Below are 23,305 nucleotides of genomic sequence, written 5' to 3'. Positions count from 1 at the left end.
ATATTTTAAAGGATAAATTGCCTATTTTTCCTTACCATATTTATACATTACATACCTCAAAGCCATTGTCGTGCCCTCCCTGCCAAGTCAAAGATTAAACCCAACATTGCATTCATAATGTCCACATAGTGTTCCTCTTTGTCTAAACTCTTCACCAACTTTAGATGCATGCATGCAACAGCATTGCAAGTCATGTTTTTATAGAAAAGGTGTCACCCATTAAACATGTGACACTTTTTTATGGGCTTTAGTAGAGGTTTCGTCTATTGGTTAAGTGACATGTTGATGTGGACGTCATATCGAGCAAGATATTTAATTTTTAACCGTTGCGTTGTACGCCCCATAAGATGTCATCTGTTAAATAGGTGATACTTTGATGTCAACTTTTTAACAGGTAATAGTAGATTAGATGTGCAATATTTTAAAATTGGTATGTATCTTTAGAAATATTGAAAAATAAAAATATATAAATAAAAGAAATTCGTCGCCGAATCGCTCTGCTTGCAGACGACTCGGCCTTCCCATGCGGGCATGCGGTGCCGCACGCTCGCCCTTCCTGGCCTCACAGACACTTGGGCTTGCGTGAGAGTTATCCGGCCGTGCGGAGCGGCCGACGTGTCTGCCCGATCGCGTCGCAGCGTCACGTACACGCCACTGCAGCCATGGCGGGGCGGCTGCCGCTTAATTGCAAGCCAAGGGCAGAGCCACTCGTGTACATGGGGGTAACTAGGAAATCGGTGGCTTTGATGGAAACGACCCTTGTCGAGGGCACGAACTTGATTCGTTCTCTTCTCTTTCTTCTTCTTTCTCCTATATTCTCTTTTATTCTCGCCTCCACCCGTGTGCGATCAGCAACAGGAGAGCAGCAACTACGGAAAAGCAGTGGCAACGCTAACAGAGAGCAAACCACAAGTCCATAACGCGTGCGGCATCAACATGGCAGCAAATGGCGTCATGGCGTCCGGAGGTTGTGGCAGCCTGGGCACGGCCCTGGGGTAAGCCTACACGTACATCCCTAGAAGAACGCTTCGAGTTCATCTAATTTGATGCAGGCCGGATTTTCTTTACAACCCTATCGTGCGTGGGAGTTTTTTTCTATTTCAATCTCAACCATTATAACTCGGTCCCAAGTGAATAGATGGCCAAACATTATAACTCGGTCCAAGTGAATAGATGGCTAAATATAGATAAATTGTATAGACATTACATATTTAATTTTTTAAATAGAACTATGTACAGCGTTCCAGTCGGATTGGATCTCTTACGCGGTCAGGCTGAACCATTCCCTGCAAAATTACCCTCCTCTCCTGAGCGAGAAATTACCGAACTGCAAAATTACCCTCCCCTCCTTGAGCGAGAAATTTGAGTGACGATTCTGTGTGAAGGCAATCTTTCAAGTGACAAACCTGCGAAGCCCACATTTCGAGTGAAGAAAATCCAAATTACTCCCTCGCGAGCATAGGCGACACCGGCGGCGACGCAGCGTCGACACTAGCCGCGGCATGTCTCAGGGTGCTTCTTCCTCGCGGGGCCAAGCTTGGTGCCAAATACGCATGCAACTCCGCAAGACCATGTGGCCGCTGGTGCATTGCCCCTTCTTGCGGCGTTCGGGGAGATGCTACCCTGCTCCTCCGCCACCTCCGACTTCGTGGTCAAGAAGATGTGGTACGCAGGCGCCCGCGCACCCGGACCTCGCTCAACTCACCGTCAGTTTCATTTATCCGGCGCACGGTGTCGCCGAGAAGCATAGGCGCTCGCATGGTCAGCTCACTCACCCTCGCAGGCGGCTGCTGACTGTCGCACGCGGACGTCGTGCCCTGTGAGTGTAACGTGCTTGTGGAAATGCCGCACCGGATAGGACAACGCGTCTGCGTGCGGAGGACGCGGATCGCTTGTTGGCGGCTGGCGCTCACCAAAGTTGACCCTCTGGTGCCAGAGTCTTGTTTTCTTGGAAATCTCGGCGTGGGACCATTCTTTGTTTTCCAATCCAGTTGCTTCTGTGTGCGCCACCCGCTGAAGGTCAGCTGTTTCACATGGCATGTGGACTTAAGAGCTGTTCCAAAGACATTCCAGTTCAGAAGTAAACTAGAGGTTTGATGTCACTATCTTTTTTCTTTTCTCTGTTTTGTTACCATTGCATTTTCTTTGGCACAGGAAGTTATGTAAGCGATCCACCATTCATCGCTGTGTGCAGTGCAGCTGCAGGTTTATGTTGCAAGCTTCATCATCCAGCCAAGCACTTGGCTGAGGAAGACACCAAAGTGGGAGGTGGAAGCGGAGCCATGGCACTCTGGACTGGCCTTGGGCAGGTGGCTACCGTTGCGCAGCTGACCGGGGTGGATGCTAGTGGGCTCATCTCAATGATCCTTGAGGCGGTGCGGACGGTCAGCCGGAACAGGGAGGAATGCAGGCACCTTGCACGCCGGGTGATGATGATTGGTGACCTCCTGCAAAAGCTGCAGGGCTGGGATATGATGCAGGATCCAGAGATCAGGAGGCCCCTTGACGGGCTGGATGACACACTCCGGGAGGCGTATATGGTCATCAGTTCATGCCGGGATTGCAGCGCAATGTACCGCTTCTTAATGGGCTGGAAGCAGGCTGAACAGTTCCGAGAGGTGCAACAGAAGATTGATAGTTATCTCCAACTGTACCCTTTCATCAGTCATATTGACATTACAAGGCGTCTAGACAAACTTTGCAATAGTGCAAATGCATCCTGCTCTCAGATCCAGGTCAGTTGAGGCAACTTTAGATCTCTGTACAATGAATAATAATGTATTGACCTAAAAATTCTGTGGTTATCCAAATGAACTCAAACTGGAGCAGTCCCCTGCAAACTAGATAAATTATGTAGTACTCAATGTCTGATACTATGATTGTTCTTTCAGTTAAAGACATCATTCTATTATTAATTGAAAGAAGAATCACTGCCCACGTGTCACTAACAATCTTTCTTTCTTTTTCTACCAATTCATTCTGCATTTATATTCTTCTTTCTTTCTCCTTTTCTGCCTAATGGTGTATATGGGATTAAATATGTTGAAAGAAGAAATTATCCGTATTACGACACAAATCTAGACAATTTGTCAAATAGGTGAATTTCAACCTTTTACTGCATATTACCATGAGTTAATGCCTTTTTTCTACAAGTTTTGGAGAGCCTGGTTTGGATAGATCTAGAAACCCAATTGTAGGAGCTTGGCTGAGTGCACTTTTGCATATGACCAGCAGAAAAAGTCCTGGTGAATTGAGTTATGCATGAGATCAACTGCCTCACTCCGCTAGTTGAAAGTGCTTTGTCTTGATTTTGAATGTTTTTAATGAAAAAATGCTAATAAGTTCAAACATAACTTGTTATGCTTATTTGCAACCTAAGATTTTTCGGAAAAAGGGGATGAGGAGAAGACTTGGGAGGAGGGTGACTCTTAATTTGCTTTCGCTTGCTTCTAATGTTTATAGTACTCATTTATATATTGGAGTTGGCCCAAGGACTTCGTCAGCTTGACTAAAACATAAACTTACTGACTTCTGCCTCCTCTCAAAAAAGGGAGAAAAAACTAACTTGTGTCCCTCACAACACAATCTTGTGTTCATGAAAAGAAACCTTACTAAGCAAATAACTTGTAGCCTACTTTTTTTTAACTATCAAAAAGTACCATAACATAGATATATATATACAAAAATATATGAACTGCAGCTTCTGTAATCGTTTGCTCTTTGTGTTGAAAGAAACTTATGATTTTGGGCACTACAAGTATAACATCATTGAAGACTTCATTATTTCAGGCTGCAGGAGAGATATTGGGGCCATCAACGACTCATTCAAACCCTGATTCAAGGTTCGATGTTTGCAATTGTTTTCATGTGTTTGATATTGTTAGGGTAAACACCGCTGGGAGGATAGCCAGGCGGCGTCGGCTGTTAGGGAAGGGATTAGACCATAGATTGGGGAGATAAAATATTGGGGGAGACTTAGATTAATTCTTCTTGATTTGATCTAGGCGCAATGCCACATATATAGAGCCGGTCAGCTGGCCTACAGAGTCCTAATTCAAATCCAACTTTAACTTATCTCTAACTCATATCTGATTTTAACTAACAGATCTCTAATCTTATCTCTAACCGAATCTGATTCAAACTAGCAAACCAATCTAACTAACACTATCGCTAACCAATCCAATCTCGTGCTACAGTACTGCACGTGAACAATACCACAGGTGAACAATTCCAGCACCTAACAACTTCACCCCTCCTTGCAAGATAGCTCGCCCTCGAGCTGTGGTGGCGGCCATGGCGGTATCCTTTGGCAGCCCTGTTGACTGCGTGTAGCCTTGTGCATAGCCATTAACGAGCGGCTTCCGCTGAGCCATGCCACTCCTTCTTGCACGCGCGCACAACGTCATCCACACCTACGAGCGTACACGGGTGCTGAGCTGGTGAACACCGGCATGGCCCTGTCGTAGGCGACTTTGGAGATGCGGTACGTGCACTCACGCTGAGGCAATGCAACAGGTGGAGGCAATGCTGCAGCATGCTTTGCTGCTTTCTTCTTTTCCTCAGCCACAATCATCTTCTTTGCTGGGAGGGTTGTTGCGGGTGCTGTTGCCACTGAACTGGCCGGTATGGTCTTACTGTTCTTGACTGGCATGGTTGCTGTATAGCCGACGCCTTAGATAAGGCCCCTTGCGATTGCTTGTCAACCACGACCAGCTGCGAGGAAATAGCAGCCATCTGCTGCGCAAAGTCGCTAAACTGTGTTTGCATGGTTTGCATGGTCTTCTGCATATCGACCATCATCTTGGCCAAGGTCTCGATGGCTTGAGAGATGGCATCCTCACTGGATTCGAAACCTGGCATCTATGATACCAATTGTTAGGGTAAACACCGCCAAGAGGATGCCGGGCGGCGTCGGCTGCTAGGGAAGGGATTATACCATAGATTAGGGAGACAAGATATTAGGGGAGACTTAGATTAATTCTTTTTGCTTGATTTGATCTTTGCGCAATGCCACATATATATAGCCGGCTAGCTAGCCTACAAAGTCCTAATTCAAATCCAACTCAAACTTATCTCTAATCTTCTCTCTAACTCTTATCTGATTTAAACTAACAGATCTCTAATCTTATCTCTAACCGAATCTGATTCAAACTAGCAAACCAATCTAATCTCGTGCTACAGTACAGCGGGTGAACAGTAATTTCAGTGCCCAACAGATGTATTGATGCGCTAAAAATTTCTCAACCTACCACACAATTTTTACATTTCCATGATACAGTCAGGGAGTACGCACTAGTTACCTCGACCTTCCTGTCATTATTGTCTGCCTCATTCATTCCATAGATTTGCTGCCAACCCAGTATTTTACAACCAAAGGAAGCAACTAAAGCATTTTTTACTTATCTAGTATCATTTACAGATCCTAACTATTTAACTTGGCCTGTAATTTTAAGTTTGTTGTAAAACTCACATGGCGTGATTTGCATTATAAATGGTCATCGACAATAATTTATTATAGCTTAGATGTATACATATAAACACGGAAAACCATGTGCATGGCCCTATTTTATGTGTGCGTACATGTTACTCTAGCAAAGCAACATTAGATTGTCCTTTTTAGGTAACAATAATAAAGTTGGATCTAAGCCGTTCAGTACAACATTAGTTGTCTAAAAGATATTCAATTATGTTTAAATTCAGGACAGTAGGGGATGGAAGTGGCTTGGAGCATACTGAATCACAAAGTATTCAAGAAGCAGCTCGGCGTTATCTAGGTGAGGAGCACCAACAATCAGGTACTCTTTTATCTTTCTTAAAGGCTATGAATTTGAATCACAGTGTCAAAGGATATATCAAGTTATTTTGTTTGTACATACTATTTGAACAGGAAAAATATTTTATTTGTTCTTCACTTCTCCTGTTCATATATTAAAAGAATTAGAACTCTTCATGTTGTACAATGAATTTAAATCTAATAAAGTTAAGCCATAGCTTGTTGGTCCTGTTTACAACAATTAGCCTATTGCCTGTGTGTTTACAATAACTAGCCGGATTGCCTGCAGAGTTGCGTGAGTGAATATTATGACAAAATGCGGTTGTAATTTCTATATTGCTCTAATTTCTCCCATCTACTTCTTCAATGCCCTTGCCTCTCTGTTGTGTCATCCCAACAGCTTGCTCCTCTCAAACCAACACACGAGCACCAAATCTTATTCAACTAGCCTCTGCTTATTGAACCACCACTGAAGGGCCACCGGAAGCAATACTATCTTCTTTGTAGGGCGTGCCTGCACTTAGGAACTTTGGTGTACCTCATTGCTGGCTCCTACCCGCATCCTCTGTTTCCATCTGCTCATCCGGCACAGCAGATCATTCAATTTGTAATCACTGCTCTGCCTTGCGAGGACGATGAGGTCTGGACAGACGATATCATGATATACATGGTGGTGGGCAGCAAAAGGACTCCGTGGCATGGTGATGGGGCTCCAGGTGGCTGTGGTGGTGTTGACAGAAGCCATCATTGTGATAGGAGACAGGAGCAACATGAGGATATTTACAAGGAAGGAGGAAGAAGAAAGAGGAACGGAAGAAAATAAATGTGAAAGAAAGAAAGGGACCCCTACATTGGCGTGCACATCACGATAACACAAGGTGACTCTGCATCACCATCAGCAACTTCTGTTACTAATAGCAAAAAGGAGCAGCCATTCAAAAGGATGCATGTTTAGGGAGGCAACAAAGTAATTCACATGTTAATGGAGCTAACTGAGACAACTGCGCAAGTTCTGGGAGCTCCAATGGAATTAATCTTATATTTATATCGTTGTGTAATGGAACTATTTCCCTGTACCTCAAATATCACACTTTTTTTTACACCAACAATTGCAGGTTACTGGGAACATAATGGCATTCAGTCAATCAGAAAGAATAGATTTACGTGGTGCTGTTGGTGGCTTCAGGACATGACAAGACCACCTTATATTTCTAGGTTCATAGATCAAGGAATAGGTACTAGCAACCAGCATGAACTAAGCAGCTACTTATGTGGCAGTAGCATCCTGTAATTTCCATGCCTAGTTTTTAAGGATATAATGGTGCTAGTTTAAATGCACAATTTTTCGCACACTACAATTTAATTCATGATCATATGAGAAAATAGACAGAGCAAATCAACAACTGTGACTTATGAACATGAAAAAATTGAAGTTTTTCAATAAAGAATCATTTTATGAAGCTCAACTTTTTCTCTGTAACAGGGTTTCCAGTATTCCGCTTATCTGATCGGAAGGCTGCTACGAATAACTTCTCATCTGAAAACTTAATAGGATGTGGTGGTTTTGGTACTGTTTACAAGGTACCTGCTGCTTACTTTGAGAAAACCTTTAAAGCTTCACTAAGGTTTCTGAAAAGGAATTGTCATGTTGTGTTTATGTTATTCCATGTTTCTGGTACATAAATTAGAATGTCCACGTTTTTATTTGTTTCAGATTCGTATATGACTGGGAAGTGCTTCAGTGCTCATCTAATTGGTTCTGTTTCAGATTACTTCCTTAGTTCGTTAACAGAACTGATATATTTGGGTGCTTGAAAATAGGAATTAGATCTTGTTTTCTTCCAGATTTGAGAAGTTGTACCATTTTGTCTGTATGTTTAAAAAATGACAGATTGCTACCGCCATTTCATTTGGGGAATGTACCTTCTGTGCTTCGAATCAATACGCTATGCCATTATTACTTATAATGTGAAAGGAGGGATGCAAAAATGAAAATATTGTTGTATTGCAACAGCCCAAAGGATGCATATATATACCTATAGTACAAGGAAGGGACACAAACTCTAGACTAGGAAAGGAATACCAGAAATACCCTTAGCAGTTACACTATAACTTCATCAAGCCTTTCTTTGGTTTTAATGTTGTTATGTTATAAGAAATTTATGGTCCTAGAAAGTTTGTTGCGCCATGACAGGAACGTTTGGGTATCGAATTGACAAATTCTATAATCTTTTGTTTTTTTATGTATGTACAAGAATTTTTCACACAACCAAACAAGTGGTTGCAGGTATGCTCGCAAGCCCACCAGTCTTTCTTCCTCATTGGTTCAGTCTTTCTTTCGCATATCTGCATTGTTACTTTCACCATTCAATCTCCTCTCTCTATCTTGCGACCGAGCAGCTGCAAGCGAGCGGCTGAGCGACCGCAGGCGAGCGCGCCTCTATGCTTGTCAAGAGAATACAATGATACGTAGCTCTCCTGCGTGTTCGAGAAAAAAACTTCGCCTGACTGGAGCCGGCTTTTGGTTGACTGGAGCCGGCCAAGCTCTTCGTTCGAGCTAATTTCTGCAGTTTAATCAATGTGCTCTCCTCTCCAAAGCGAAAGATTCATGTCCTGCAGGTCCATTTGCACACTCATCCAAGCCATAAGATCAATGCATGCATCCCGGAAACAAGACGTTGAGAAGTGGATAAAGGTATGCTTGCTGGGACCACCAGTCTTTCTTCCTCATTGGTTCAGTCTTTCTTTCGCATATCTGCATTGTTACTTTCATCATTCAATCTCCTCTCTCTATCTTTTTTTTTCTCGAACATGCAGGAGAGCTACGTATCATTGTATTAAAGAAGAAGAAAGGGTAGGAACCCAGAGTACAAAAATACACCGTCATATCTTAGCTTACATGCGCGCCTGTGATAAAACTACAAACGATCACAAATAAATCCTAATCACTAGAAGCTAGGGCAGTCAAGAGGGAAAGCCCTCGAGTCCAGCCATACACCAAAATTGCGCCTCCTCTTCAGCAATCAACAAAACACCTGCAATGTTTGGGGCAGCACCATCAAAAACACAGCGATTCCGATGCTTCTAGAGAGTCCAGGCCCCAAGAATGATAAGAGAGTTGAGGCCTTTTTGCATCGGGTCGTTAATCGCATCACTGGCCCTGCTCCACCAGTCATCGAAGGACCTGTCGTCAACCGAAGGTGACAGACCATGAAGGCCAAACCGCCATAGGAGACTAAACCAGAGCTGTCTCGCCAAAACACAATCGGTGAGCAGGTGATCAATTGTCTCATCTTCCTGATCACAATGAGGGCAGCGCACCGGATGCGGCAAATGTCGTCGAGCAAGACGGTTTGCAGTCCAACACCTTTTATGTATAACCAACCAAAGAAAGAAATGGCATTTGCCTGGCGCCCATGATTTCCATATCCGTTCCCATGGCCGAAAATGAACAGAGCCATGGAAAAGGTTTTCATAAGCCGATTTGGCTGAGTATTGTCCCAAAACTGAAAGCCGCCAACAATGAGTATCAACCACACCTGGCTGCAGCACAATCTCGGATAGAATATCCCATAGATCAAGGTACTTAGCAAGAGCGCCAACAGAGATTGCACCTTGAATGTCCCGGATCCAATTGTGATCCGCTAAAGCATCACGAACCGTGCGCCTATTAACTCTTCTTGTAGAGACCGCAACAATTAACTGTGGTGCAAGGTCTGCAATTCGCTGCCCATTAAGCCACCTGTCCTTCCAGAATAAGGTATGCGCACCATCACCGATCTCAGTCTCAACTGCCATGGAAAAGAAAGCACGAACACATTCATGCTCCTGAATTGGAAAAACTGATCAAGATCTATCGGGCTCCGTCTTCTGTAGCCATAACCATCACATCCTGAGGGCCCAACCAAGGGTTTTAAGATCAGAGATACCTAGACCCCCGAGCTCATGAGGTTGTTGCACCTTGGCCCAAGCAATAAGACAATGGCCACCCTTGACGTTCTTTCTTCCTTTCCAAAGAAATCCCCGCCTAATCTTGTCAATTGCCTTAATAGCCCATGGCGGGAGGTCAATGGCCATAGCTAAATAGATGAGCATGGCCGTTAGGACAAATTGAACCTGAACAACCCTGCCAGCTTTAGTCATAAGATCAGCTTTCCACCCAGGCAATTGATCTGTAATTCGGTCTATGATAGGCTGAATTTGTGCTTTTGTCAACTTCCGCAAGGAGAGAGGTATCCCAAAGTATTTGCCAGGAAAAACTTGCAGCTCGCATGGGAGGTGTTCTTGAATCACAACAACTTCCTTTTCAGTGCATTGGATAGGGAAAGCATTGCTCTTCTGCACATTTGTTTTGAGACCCGAGGCTTCTCCAAAGAGATGTAAGACATCGAGCATCAAATCAATATCACTAGCTACTGGGTGGAGAAAGATGACCACATCATCCGCATACAACGACATCCGATGCTGAATTGCCCTAGAAGAGAGAGGCTGCAGCAAGCCGTCCTCGGAGGCACGCGACACTATATGACTGAGGATATCCATGACCAAAATAAATAGCATCGGTGACAAGGGATCCCCCTGCCGTAATCCTCGCCGGTGCATGATAACCTCACCGAGAATCCCATTTAGTAAAATCTGTGTCGATGAAGAGGCCAACAGCCCACAAATCATATCACACCAAATTGGTCCAAAACCCAATTTTTTCAAAACTTCAAGAAGGAAAGGCCAAGAGACCGAGTCAAAAACTTTTGAAATATCCAACTTGAGTAGAAAACGAGGCTGCTTCTGTTGGTGCAAAAATCTCGCAGTTTGTTGCACAAGCATGAAATTATCCTTGATAAAGCGGCCTTTAATGAATGCACTCTGATTTGGAGAGACCATTTGTTGGAGCCGGCCAGCCAACCTATTTCACCGGAAGATTTATCTTATCACCGGAAGATTTCTCACTGGCTGGATATGAGGATTAATCTTGGTGAATTACTTACGCTATAGATATGATGAGGAAAAGTTTACTTCAAGAGGAAATTGCAATTCAAGTCCCATGATCATAGGCTTACCTGATTATGGAAATATGCATTGTCTATCCTTCTCCTACAAAAATCAACTAAAAGTCCTGTATCAAACCTTGTAAATTGTTTGCCCCAATAACTAAATTACAGAGGTTTCTTGTAATGGTTGAGTGAATTTTTATTTGTTAAGATAAAAGGCACATGAGACTGATGGCAATTCTGCAAAAGGAAGTGTATAACCACTGAGGTTATATGCTCCCTTATATGATTGTGTTCTTTACTGAAAATGGAATACATGTAAAACAACGTTTGTTTGGGATGATGATTGTTTGGACTTTGCTTCAGGGTCAATTACGTGGAGGACTTAAGGTTGCAATCAAAAGATGTTTTAGTTCAGGTTCAAGTTCAGACCGAAAACAACTGTCACGACAATTTGAAGCAGAAATTAAGGTTCTTCTGAAGCTTCAGCACATAAATATAGTTAAGCTCCTTGGATATTGCATTGAACGAGGAGAGAGGATTTTGGTTTATGAATACGTCCCAAATGGTTGCCTGGGACAATTCATATTTGGTATATGTCCACTAATATTTAATTTACACTTTATGATCAATTTGGAGAAATTGTTATACTTAACGCTTTTATTATTAGCATATTTTAGGCACAGGAACAGGGATACCGCCTGACTGGTCTTTGCGCTTCCGTATAATTATTGGGATGGCACAAGGCATTGTTTATCTACATGAGTACTGTGGTGTTACCATTCTACATCGTGATCTGAAACCTAGCAATGTTCTCTTGGATTCTCGTATGAATCCTAAGATTATTGATTTTGGTATAGCCAGAATACTGGGCAGTACTACGAATGAAGACGGGATCAGGGGCACACTGTAAGAGCATATTTAGTACACACCCACCCTGATGTCCCTTTCCAGTCCTTTTCTAGCTAATAAATTCACTTATTTCCTTATGCAGTGGTTACGTGGATCCTGAATATATCATGCTGGGTAGATGTTCATGTAAGACCGATGTGTATAGCTTTGGTGTCATTCTTCTCGAGATCATCACTGTAATGAGGTGTATTTCACCTTTTCCTGAAGGTCCTTCGCACGCTGGATTAGTGGATTATGTGAGTAAAAGGTCTCAAGCATGCATGCTTTCTGCTCTGATATAAGTAGTGGCATTTTGAGAACAAATTTGAAAAACAATGGCATAATCTCTAGTATTCATTTCGCAGTGCTATTTTCAGTGATTAAATATTCACTAGTGCCCTTTTACTCCTTCATCGCGAAAATATATTTTCATGGTAGCATTTCAAATCCAAGTAGATTGTGGGTAAGGGTGTGTGGATCTTTTTAAACATTGCATGCTCCCAGTACCATTGTTATCTTCTGGAACTTGCATTTGACGAGAATCCCTGCAGGCCTGGGAAATGTGGACAGCAGGGAGATCACTGGAGCTCATAGATCCGTCACTGCATGATGAACCTCAGATGGCTGAGATACTGAGATGTATTCAGATAGCACTGCTCTGTGTTGAACCGAGACCAGAAGACCGACCTACCATGCCAGATGCTATTTTGATGCTAAGCAGTGGCACTGTGAGCGTACCTTCCCCTAAACGAAGAGGTTATGAAGAAGCACAGGTAGCACCTTCGTTTTCAACAGAGCAAACAGATCTCCCTGGATTTTGATGCTCATCAAATTTGAGTGGCAATCAATCACTCGATGCTGATGTTGGTGGTAGTGATGATTTACATGAACCATTGTTGGAGATGAAACATTGAAACCTTGTGTGCTACTCTTACCAATGATCATTTGTTGTCGGTGACAATCACCATCAACTTTTGTTTATTCATTTTATGACACAAGAAGTATTTTTAATAGTGCCATCATTATAATTTGTATTCGCATTCCTGCACTTCAGTCTGCCTGTATGAATCATGATGCCTACCTGATTTTGTACTGCTGGAATATTACCTTGCATAACCTTAAGCATCCAGTTCCCTGGAAGGGAGGAACTGGAGAAACAGAGCTCGTGAAACTCGGAAAAATACCATGTATATTCACATGCATAGACTCGAACTTCAACGCTTTCCATCACATGTAAGCTCCTTTAGGCATATTACATGGAATAAAAGTAGGCTACCACATTTTTACATAAACCGCATCAGCCAGGAATTGAATTGAAGACCTATTAGCTCTAAATAAATGTTGTTTTGGAAAGTTTCGGGCAATTTTTTAAAACTTTGACTAACAATAGTTTTCAAATATTTAGTTTGGAAACCTTAAAATCATATATATATATATATATATATATATATATATATATATATATATATAGCTTGAAAAATACTTTCATAATATCACAAATTAGCTATGGAAGAATAAAGCGCTGGCGAAATGCAAATTTTTCTTTTGGCTGGTTCTCCTTGGACGCTGTTGGACGAATGACCACTTGCAAAGACAATCTCAGAAATGGCGGCCCTTGCTCCCTGTGTTCTTAGGCCAGTGAAACCATTCAGCACCTGCTCCTTGGTTGTGTTTATAGCCGTGAGGTATGGTTTCATATTTTGAGGCCAGCTGGACTCCACGTTTTGTTTCGAGGACGGACATGGCACTAGTTGACTGGTGGCTTTCAACGCGTAAGCGTCTTTCGAAAGAAACAAGGCATGGCTTTGACTCCCTCTTCATTTTGGGATGTTGGTCCCTCTGGAAGGAAAGGAACAACCGAGTTTTCAATTGATCAAGGGCGTTGGCAGGCGATTTGAGCAGGTCTATCTTGTCGGAAGCGCGTTTCTGGGTCATGGCTGGCAACCGTAGGCTCCTGGAGCTCCTGAGGCCGCCTTGAGCTTCCTTCCTTTGCTTGTTTTTTTTTTCTTTTCTTCTCTGTTTGTCTTTTTTGTTGGACGTTGTCTAGTCCTCCTCATGTCTAATGTTTGCCCTGGTCTTGACTAAGGGCATCGATCCAGTCGCTTGTATTCGTTTCTCGCCTCTTAATGAAACAACGTGCTCAGGCGCGTTCTCAAAAAAAAAAATATAATATCACAAATTCAATGGATTTTATAAATATATTATAATAGAAAATACTTGTCAAATTTATGCATTGGAGACCATGTTTTACCCAAAACAATATGTATTTATGACCCAAATGAGTAATAACTAGTTTTTCACGAACCATTTCATCAAAAAATTTAAGTTGAAAAGGAAAGGTGTAGCCCTGTTTGTTTTGGATTGTAAAAGCTGGATTGTGGTTACGATCTGTCGGCTGAAACAAACAGCTGAATTGTAAAAGTTGGATTGTGATCACAATCTGTAAGTTGAAACAAATAGCTGGATTGTAAAAGCTTCAATCCAGCAATCCGCCTTTCAATAGCTTTTACAATGTACAATTCAGCTTTTTACAATTTACAATCTACAATCTACAAGCTGATTTTCACAATCTTCAGCTGAAACAAGCTGATTTTCATAATCTACAACTGAAACAAACAAACCCTTATATATAGAGTGCCAGTGAAAGACCGAGTTGTTAGCGTGTTTTGGGCAAGTTGTTTGTCTAGGAAGCTTCACCGGCCCATCCTATTCTTCAAAAGCGAAAATACAGTGTAGGTCAAAGTCCACAACAACTTTTGAGAAACATAATACAACTAAGAGAACCAATGGACTTATCAATAAGACTAAGACCACACCAAACATTGCCTAATTATTTCTTCAGATCATTGCGCAATGAGCTGTGTAGTATACAGAGTACAAAGGGAACACCGACTTGCATAGCAAAATCTGTAGAACGCAATCCTTATCACCACCATGCAGATTATTCTCATGTCCACGACCAAGGTGAGAGCTTTGCCTTTCCAGAGAGAGATCCTGCAAGCTGGCTAGCGTTCTCCCAGGGTAGTCAGGCCACCATGCAGAGGCGGACACGCGCCAAACTCTGACATGTCTGGGAAGGATTGTTTCAGCTACATCATACATGTAGCCAAGCCCATCGCCGAACAGCGACAGCTCCCCGATGTCATTTCTCAAGAACTTGGACCAGAACTGTGGGGTAGGGTGAGCTCTTAGCAATGCTCCAATGATCTTCGAGCCAAAGAATGACCCCTGAAGACCCTTGGCAATTTCTCTACCCATTGCTACCAGTCTAGGATTTTGCGCCACATCCGCTCCAGCGAAAGCGTGCGCTTTGAAGAAGAACCAGTACTCCGCCTGTGGCAAAATCTTAAGTCTGATTGGATTGATCGTTCCAAGGCTCGCGATGCGGTTCTTGTCACTTGTAACAATGATCTTGCACCCTTTTTTCGCGCATTGTAGGGTCTGCAAGAGAATTTGTAGTGTTTGCATATTATGCAAATCAACATTTTCAAACACAAGAAGAAACCTGTTACCACTCAATGTGCGCTTGAGAACATGCAACTGCTCATCAAAATTTCTCATATCGCCCACGATAAACTTGGAATGTTGCACTATCCTTGAGTCACTGTTGGCCATAAGATAAGTATAGATGAAATCATAGAAGACAATTACTGGGAAGTGGTTGCGAACCCTAACATCGTCACAAACATGCTGCACAAGAGTAGTCTTTCCGACTCCTTTGTCACCTATTATCGGCAGGACACCAAAAGTTTCCATGGGGCAGTTGTCTTGCATCAAGAAATTAAAGATCTGCTCCCTCTCAATGTGCCGGCCAAACATAGAGCTGTCCACATAAATGTTAGTTGTTAGTGGCCGAGGAACGGATGGGTAGCTCTTAACTAGCATGATGAAGTCACTCAGATCACTTGACATGCTCTTCAAATTTTCCAGGACAGAATTGAGCTCATTTTCGCGGCTACCATGAAATAGCAGGCGCTTGACACTACCCGCAGCAACACGCAACCTCTTAGCAGGATTAAACGAAGACAACGAGAAAGATTGGGGTACCGTTGTGTCGTCTGGCTCACTGATGAACTCAACAGTTCCAGACTGGAATGTGTCAAGCAAGAAGCGGCCTTGGTGCATGCTGTTGATGAGCTCCGAGAGCCACTCAAGGAGAGCATGGTTTGTGATCTGCCTTCCTTGGGCCTCCTCTACCACACTCTGGATCCTGACGAGCAGGTGACGTACTTTTTGTAGTTTGTCGCTTACGCTTCGTCGGTTTTTGAGCTGCTCGGCGATGAAGGAGATCACTCTGGTAACAGCATCGGTGATGACCGCAGATACTACAGCTTCATCCATGTTGGTCTAAAGCTCTTGTGGTTACTGTTCTTGCTCGCTGTCGGTCGAAACTTAATACCCGACATATAAAACATTCCGTATTCGGGTTCTAGATAATAAAAAAAAAACATTCCTCATTCGCCAATTTTGACTATGTGATGGTCTTAACTGAACCAGGATCAAGTTGGGGCACATGCTAGCAAACAGATTTGGAAATTAGTGGCAAAAGGGCATTGATCTAGACAAAGTTGGCATGCATATAAAAATATTGCACCGAAGATTGAATAGACTTCCGGTTGTGGGTGCCGTGTAAACATTCTATTGAGGACTATATTGGCCAAGAGTGTGTATCTCTTTGCAGCGTTTTCTAAAGAGCCAAAAGTAACACGGTAAGTCTTCTCCATTGTCTCATTGGCTAGAATTCCATGGGATTATGGGAGTCTACTTCCATTCAGCGAAAACCTTATTGTATTTGTAGAAACGGGATGTTTTTCCAACTCAAACACACACCAATCCCCTCTTGAATTCCTTAAATTATCTCACTACATTTTTCACTCTACACTACGTAAAAAATAGATAAAGAAGACATAAAATTAGTGACAGGTTGTTAGGACCCGTAACTAAAGACCCATTAGTGACAGTCCCACTACGACCAGTCACTAATGTACTATCTGATCGAGACTCGACATAGATCCATCACTAATGAGTAGTCATTAGTAACGGGTCGTAACATGACCCGTTACTGATGATAATAGTAACAGGTCAAGTTGTGATCCGTCACTAATGACTAACTCTTGAGTGACAGGTCGTCCTAGGTCAGTCATTAGTGACAGATCAAGTTGTGACCCACCACTAATGACCTTCATTAGTGACATGTCATCCTAGATCAGTTATTAATAATAAGTCAAGTTGTGACCCGCAACTAATGACTTTTATTAGTGACGGGTCATCATAAGTCAGTCATTAGTGACAGGTCAAGTTGTGACCTGCCACTATTGACCAACTCATCAACGACGGGTTATCCTAGACCAGTCATTAGTGGTGGGTCAAGTTGTGACCTGTCACTATTGACCAATTCATCAGCGACAGGTCATCCTAGAAGTCATTAGTGATGGAATTCACAAATATTTTTTATTTTTCTTTTATTTTTCTCTTATTTTTCCTCACATCAGCAACACTAGAATAAGGACCATTGTACATTTCTGCTCAAGTTTGATATAAGGAGTGACGGCTATAGACACAAACTCGCGTTTCAAAAATGGTGCAGAAACTTTATGGGGCGAGAGCTCAATTTTCCAGATCGAATTTGGCCTCAAAAAATTTTCTGAACCCGACGTAGTGGGGAGAAACATATGTAACTTTTTTTTAGATGTCCGTAGAGTACAAAAACGTTTGTAGATGTCCGCATGAGATATTCAGAAATTCATAAAATATTAATACAAATTTGGACAAAGAAAATTTTTATTTATAAATTATAACCCTCAACGAAATTGGGCAAAATTAGTCATTAGTGACGGATCATGGTTATGATACATCACTAATGACATCCGGTAAAAAAGGTTAAAGGAACAAAATATCCGATTTCTATCAAAACTACATGATAGGTGAGGTGATAAGGGGGCTACGCGCACAAGGGGGAGGTCGCGGGTTCGATTCCCACGGAACGCAGACTGAAAACAGTGTGAAAAATAGCGTGGCTTGTGGGCATATGCGATGGGCTTGCATGGGGGTGGCTCGGGTAAAAAAATATATTTTTTGACTTTTTTTCATGTCCAAAAAGCATGAAAAACGTTCATCAGTCATTAATGATGGTCAAGATTACGACCCGTTACTAATATTCAGTCATTAGTGATGGTGACGATTACGATCCGTCAATAATGACTGAACATTAGTGACCTCTCATTAGTGACACGTTCGGGGTGACAGTTGCGGCACCCGTAACTAATGATAGTTATCACTTGTCACTAATGAATATTTTTCACGTATTGCTAGTCCCAACACTAATACATAAATACAGATCACACATATACTGTTAGGAAAAGATGAACATGAGAGGTAAGAATTTTACATGAAAAAACCCTTCAACGAGGAGGTAAAAACAACCACGTGAGACAAACACTACGTCAGAATAGCTTATTAGTGACAGGTAAAATCCCTATCACTCCGAACACGCCACTAATATGGACACATTAGTGATGGGTCTAGACCCGTCACTAATGACTACATATTAGTGACGGGTCTAGATCCAGACCCGTCACTGATGACTTCACTTCAATGATGGATCGGGTCCAGATCCGTCACTGATGTAGTCATCAGTGATGGGTCTGGATCAAACCCGTTACTAATGACTACACATTAGTGACGGGTCAGGTCCAGACCCGTCACTGATGTGTGTTTAACAAACAAAAAATATGTAAAATGGGAATTAGAATACATCCATCACACAGCCATCATAACACATAAATCAATCACACAGCCATCTGTCACTGATGTACATATACATACACATAAATCAATCACACAGCCGCATAACACATCTCAAAAACTCAACTTGAGTATCAACTTGATATTCATAACACATCTCAAAAACTTCACATCAGCCATCATAACATTTTCAGGACCTAAAGGCTAACCTGGGAAATAAAGGACAAAACAATTATGGTTTATGAATATCAATTGATGGGATTCTACACAAGATGTTGTAACCTGATGGATCAATCCTCACCGAGTAAGTCCTTAGAATTCTAATGCCTCTTTGGTCCTATGTCCATGTGCTCGATTAAAGGGAATTGGACTCACTGCAAGAGTAACCATATCAACAATGTTATATGGCAGTCTGGAATTATAGTCCACCAGAGCTACCTATCCCTTTCCCAGCATATTATGAGCATGGGACTATTTGAGCCTCGTTCAATTCACTCAACACGACTTGTACAAGATCAGGCAAGACACCAGGTTACAAATAAAATGCTACAACCAGCTATGATGCAGATAACACTAGAGTGAATGAGTAATGGTGGTAGATCCAGGTGATGAGGGGTAGCTAGGTTCCTTTGAGCGCGAGGATTCTGGTGTTTGGGTTCATGAGCGCGGAATCTGCAGTGATGGGTTGTCGGAGTGGTTGCATGGGCATGGCCATGTCGATGATGATGACGCTGTTCTGAGGGGAGGTCTCGCAGATGTAGATGTACTTTTCTGACTCCATGGTGACATGGGTGAAGGTGACAAACTGCGGCACGATGCCCAAGCTGGTTAGCTATAGCAAATAACCAGGCAAGACATTAGTGGATCAGTGAAACTGAAGTGGAGAGATCTGCTACGAGGGAGGGAGATGCGAGAAGGGGAGAGTATTACCGTTAGGGCCTCATGCATGGAGATGGGGGAATTGGTCGCCGCCATAGTGACGGGCGGCGGTGTTGAGATCACTCTCGAGTCTATAGTGGGAGCGGGAGGAGGCGGCGATGGTCCAAGGGAGGGAGATCTATCTGAGCACACTCCACTGCCAGCCACCTCGCCCCACCACCAAACACCGCCCCACCGGCCGTCTCACCCCACCTCCATCCCCCGCGGGATCTGGGTGGCCCCATCCTCACGCCTACCGGATCCAAGTGGGCCCAGCCTCGCCACCATCGAATTCGGGTGGCCCTGGTCCTACCTTGGCGCACCTCACTGCCGTCGGATCCAGGTGGGCCTCAGCCTCATGGCTACCTCCTCCTCTCACGGGTGCCACATCTCCGCGCCACCGTGCGATTGCATAGGAGAGTCATCACCTCCAGTCGTTTGGATCTGAGAGAACAGGGGAGGTGAGAGAGGAGGAACAGAATAAATGAAGGAGAGAAGGAACATAATAAATGTAGGAGGGAGGAGCTCCAGCAAGCTTGTCAACGATGGCGTCCGGTAGCCCATGGCGCGGAGGCTAGCAGGGAAGGCAGGTGCCGAGGTGCGTTGGGGAGGGGGCAGCGGTAACAAGAGGGGGATGAAAGAATAGTGAGTGGATGAGAATGACCGGGTGTTGGGTGGGAGGAGATATTTGTCCTCTCCTCGACAGTGACAGGTATCTTTGTAGACACGTCACTAATGACTGATGCATCAGTGATGGGTAATAACTGGACCCGTCATTGCTATTATTAGTGACGGGTCAAGTTGAGACCTGCCATTAATGACCTGTCATCTAAACTGGGTCTAAGCCTAAGGCTGTTATTAGTGACATGTCATCTTTGGATCCGTCACAAATCACACATTAGTGATGCATTTTGAGCAGCCATCACTAATGTCATGTCTCCTTTGTTGGTTGCTTACGTAGTGAAATCTACTATTGATGGTATGGAATAATAAGTACAAAGGTGACCCCATATTTATAGGTGCTTGATGAGTCATATTCTATTAGGACATTTGTAGTATACGTCTAGGAATTTGAGGCATTATCCAGCAAACGTCCCCTTGACTCAAAGTTCTGACAAAGATGTCCACAAAGAAATGGTCTCTGAAATCCCGAAGGTCTACCAAGCACCATGATACCATCTAAGTCCAAACAATGCTTGAACTTTTATATTAGAGAGTGACTTGCACTACCACAGAAAGGGTCATCTGCGCCCCCTCTTCACTGCTAGTTAAAAAATAACTGATATCATTGCCATTTCGTAAGTTTCAGACGCACATAAAAAGCCAAGCCAATAAGAATCGGTAGTGATAGTGATTAACTCTTTCGGTTAATAATAAAAACCGGTAGTAATGTATTGACATCACTGCTAGTTATTGTTATTAACCGGCAGTGATATTCAAATTATCATTACCGGTTGTATCTAAGAACCGGTAGTGATAATGGTTCATCAAAAGATGTGCAAACAATAACCGGTAGTGATAATGGCTATCACTGCCGGTTAGGTTTACGAATCGGTAGTGATACTCAAAATCCGTACGTCTTCACATGCGCGACTGACAGGCTTCACACGCAAGACTTTAAATGTGAGCTATACTCGCTCACTCTTTCACTCACTCACTCTCTCTCTCTCTCTCTCTCTCTCTCTCTCTCTCACTCTCTCTCTCTCTCTCTCTCTCTCTCTCTCTCTCGCTTTCAATCTCTCTCTTGCCCACCGTCGGCCATCCCAGCTCCTGCTCATGATCCACATGGATCCGCTATCTCCTCCACTGCCTTCTTCGAGGACGCCTCCCACACCCACATCCTCGTCTAGGGAAGAGGAGGCTGCACCGGACGAGGCGCCGCCCACCTCATCCAATTCTAGCATTTCGCGGGGATCCCCCTTGTCGAACGATGAGGTGTTGGACGAGTTCATTGACGAGCTACCGAGGGCCAAGAAGGCCTAGACGAGCTCATTGTTAGAGGAGGAGGAGGACAAGGATGAGGAGGAAGCCACTGCCGATGTTGCCGTCGCCGCTGACGACAATGGCGACAATGACGGCAACGAGGATGGCGACAATGACGACTACGAGGCCGTGGACTTCTGTTCGTGGGTCAAGTTTCAACTCGAGCACGACAACTAGCTAGTTAGCTATGTTAGTTGACGCGCGCATTAGGGTTTTGCGCTGTCGTCTACATGACGGTAGCTTTTGCTATAATTAGTATACTATATTAATATGATCATTAGTAATGCTAATCTCCTTTAAATTAATGAATGAATGTTTAATTTTTTTCCTGGATTGAGTATCATTGCCGCTTCGTAGATAGAATCGGCAGTGATAAGCATACAAATTGACCGGAATGAGATCAAGAATCAGTAGTGACAGATTGTCGGTTCAAAACCAGCAATGATGTCAATTTTGAACCGGCAGTGATTACCTTTTCTGTAGTAGTATTGGTAAGTATATCTGGGAGATTATCATCAATATGTGTCTTTCCCACAATAACTTACCCTTGGGCAACAATATTATGAGTAAAGTGGTGCTTGACATCAATGCGATTAGTCTTTGCATGGAACATATCATTCTTGGTTAAACAAATAGCACTCTGGTATCATAATAAACAATATTAGTATCCTATGGAATACCAAGTTTAGAAACCAGACCTCACAACCAAATAGCTTCCTTCATGACACCTTCAGTAACTGAGATATATTCTACTTCAGTAGTAGAAAGAGTAGTAACAGACTGAATAAAAGCTTTTCATCTAACAATTGAGCCACATAGAGAGGAAATATATCTAGAAATAAAATTTCGTGTACCAAGATCACCAGCATAATCGGAATCAACAAACCTAATAACATTATTTGTCTTCACCTTATTCTTATCAAACATCAAGCTAAAATTAGATGTATCTTTCAAATAAAGAAGAATCCGCTTAACAACATTGCAATGTTCTTTGCCACGATTATACATAGATTTGCTAACCACACTAATTGCATGAGCTAAATTTGTTCTAGTGCAAATCATATCATACATGAGATTTCCAATTGCACTGGCATAAGGAACACGTGACATATATTCTTTCTATTTTTCATTAGTAGGAAATTTAGTTAAAATGACTTAAAGTGTTACGCAAAGTGTGTAGAAACAGGCTTGCAATTACCGAGATTAAATCTATCAAGTATCTTTTCAATGTAACTCTTCTGATATAGAAATAATTTACCAGCCTTGCGATCACCCTGAATTTTCATCCCAAGAATTTTCTTTATTAGACCAATATCTTTCATCTCAAATTCATGACTAAGTTGTGTCTTCTACTGATCAATCAAGCACTTGTCATGAGAAGCAATGAAAATATCATCAACATAAAGTATCAAATAAACGAATGATCCATTACAAAATTGTTTGAAATAAATACAATTATCATAATTATTATGAGAATATTGTTGCGCAATCATAAATGAATCAAACCTTTTATACCATTACCTAGGAGCTTGTTTAAGACCATAAAGATTTTTTTTCATATGACAAATTAATTGCTCTTTTCCATGTAGCAAAACCATCAGGTTGTGTCATAAAAATCTCCTTTTTGAAATCTTCATGTAAGAAAGCAGTTTTAACATCAAGTTGCTCTAAATCCAAATCAAATAAAGTGACAAAAGTAAGCATCACCTGAATAGAAGAGTGGCGTGCAACATGAGAAAAAACATTATTGAAATCAATACCTTCCCTTTGGTCAAAGCCTTTTACCACTAAATGGGCTTTCCATCCAACAGGTTCAATTCCAGAGATATCATCCTTCTTCTTAAAAATTCATTTTCACTTTAAAGGTTTCTTACCTTTTGGAAACTCAGCCAAACCCCATGTACCATTTTTATGAAGGCTCTCAATTTCTTCATTCATAGCTATGAACCACTTAGAAGAATTTTCACATGATATAACTTCATAATAAGAAGAAGGTCCAATAGTATCA

General features: G+C 42.5%; 2 protein-coding genes across 5 annotated transcripts; one reads left to right on the top strand and one right to left on the bottom strand.

Moving 5' to 3' along the window:
• Positions 1–599: 599 nt before the first annotated feature.
• On the top strand, positions 600–12,700 carry LOC133904816 (cysteine-rich receptor-like protein kinase 19). Of its 4 annotated transcripts, none has more exons than XM_062346386.1 (10): positions 600–2,091; positions 2,200–2,735; positions 3,775–3,842; positions 5,701–5,795; positions 6,889–7,008; positions 7,257–7,354; positions 11,128–11,353; positions 11,442–11,670; positions 11,756–11,909; positions 12,204–12,700. In XM_062346386.1, exons 2-10 carry the CDS (start codon positions 2,283–2,285, stop codon positions 12,471–12,473), a joined length of 1,713 nt encoding a protein of 570 aa, XP_062202370.1. In that variant the 5' UTR covers positions 600–2,091; positions 2,200–2,282; the 3' UTR covers positions 12,474–12,700. The 4 variants fall into 4 exon arrangements, with proteins under 4 accessions (XP_062202370.1, XP_062202369.1, XP_062202372.1 ...); XM_062346385.1 differs by having other exon boundaries at positions 601–2,091; positions 2,195–2,735; XM_062346387.1 differs by having other exon boundaries at positions 609–2,091; positions 2,195–2,735; positions 3,790–3,842.
• Positions 12,701–14,304: 1,604 nt separating this feature from the next.
• Positions 14,305–15,993, bottom strand: LOC133904519 (disease resistance protein RGA2-like). Its single transcript, XM_062346017.1, has one exon. It carries the CDS (start codon positions 15,991–15,993, stop codon positions 14,491–14,493), a length of 1,503 nt encoding a protein of 500 aa, XP_062202001.1. The 3' UTR covers positions 14,305–14,490.
• Positions 15,994–23,305: the final 7,312 nt, after the last annotated feature.

The sequence above is a fragment of the Phragmites australis genome, chromosome 22 (genome assembly GCF_958298935.1).
Source record: "Phragmites australis chromosome 22, lpPhrAust1.1, whole genome shotgun sequence".
In the NCBI taxonomy this organism is placed as follows: Eukaryota; Viridiplantae; Streptophyta; class Magnoliopsida; order Poales; family Poaceae; genus Phragmites; species Phragmites australis.
The sequence above is the reverse complement of the archived record's forward strand: the minus strand, read 5'-3'. Positions and strand labels throughout refer to the sequence as shown.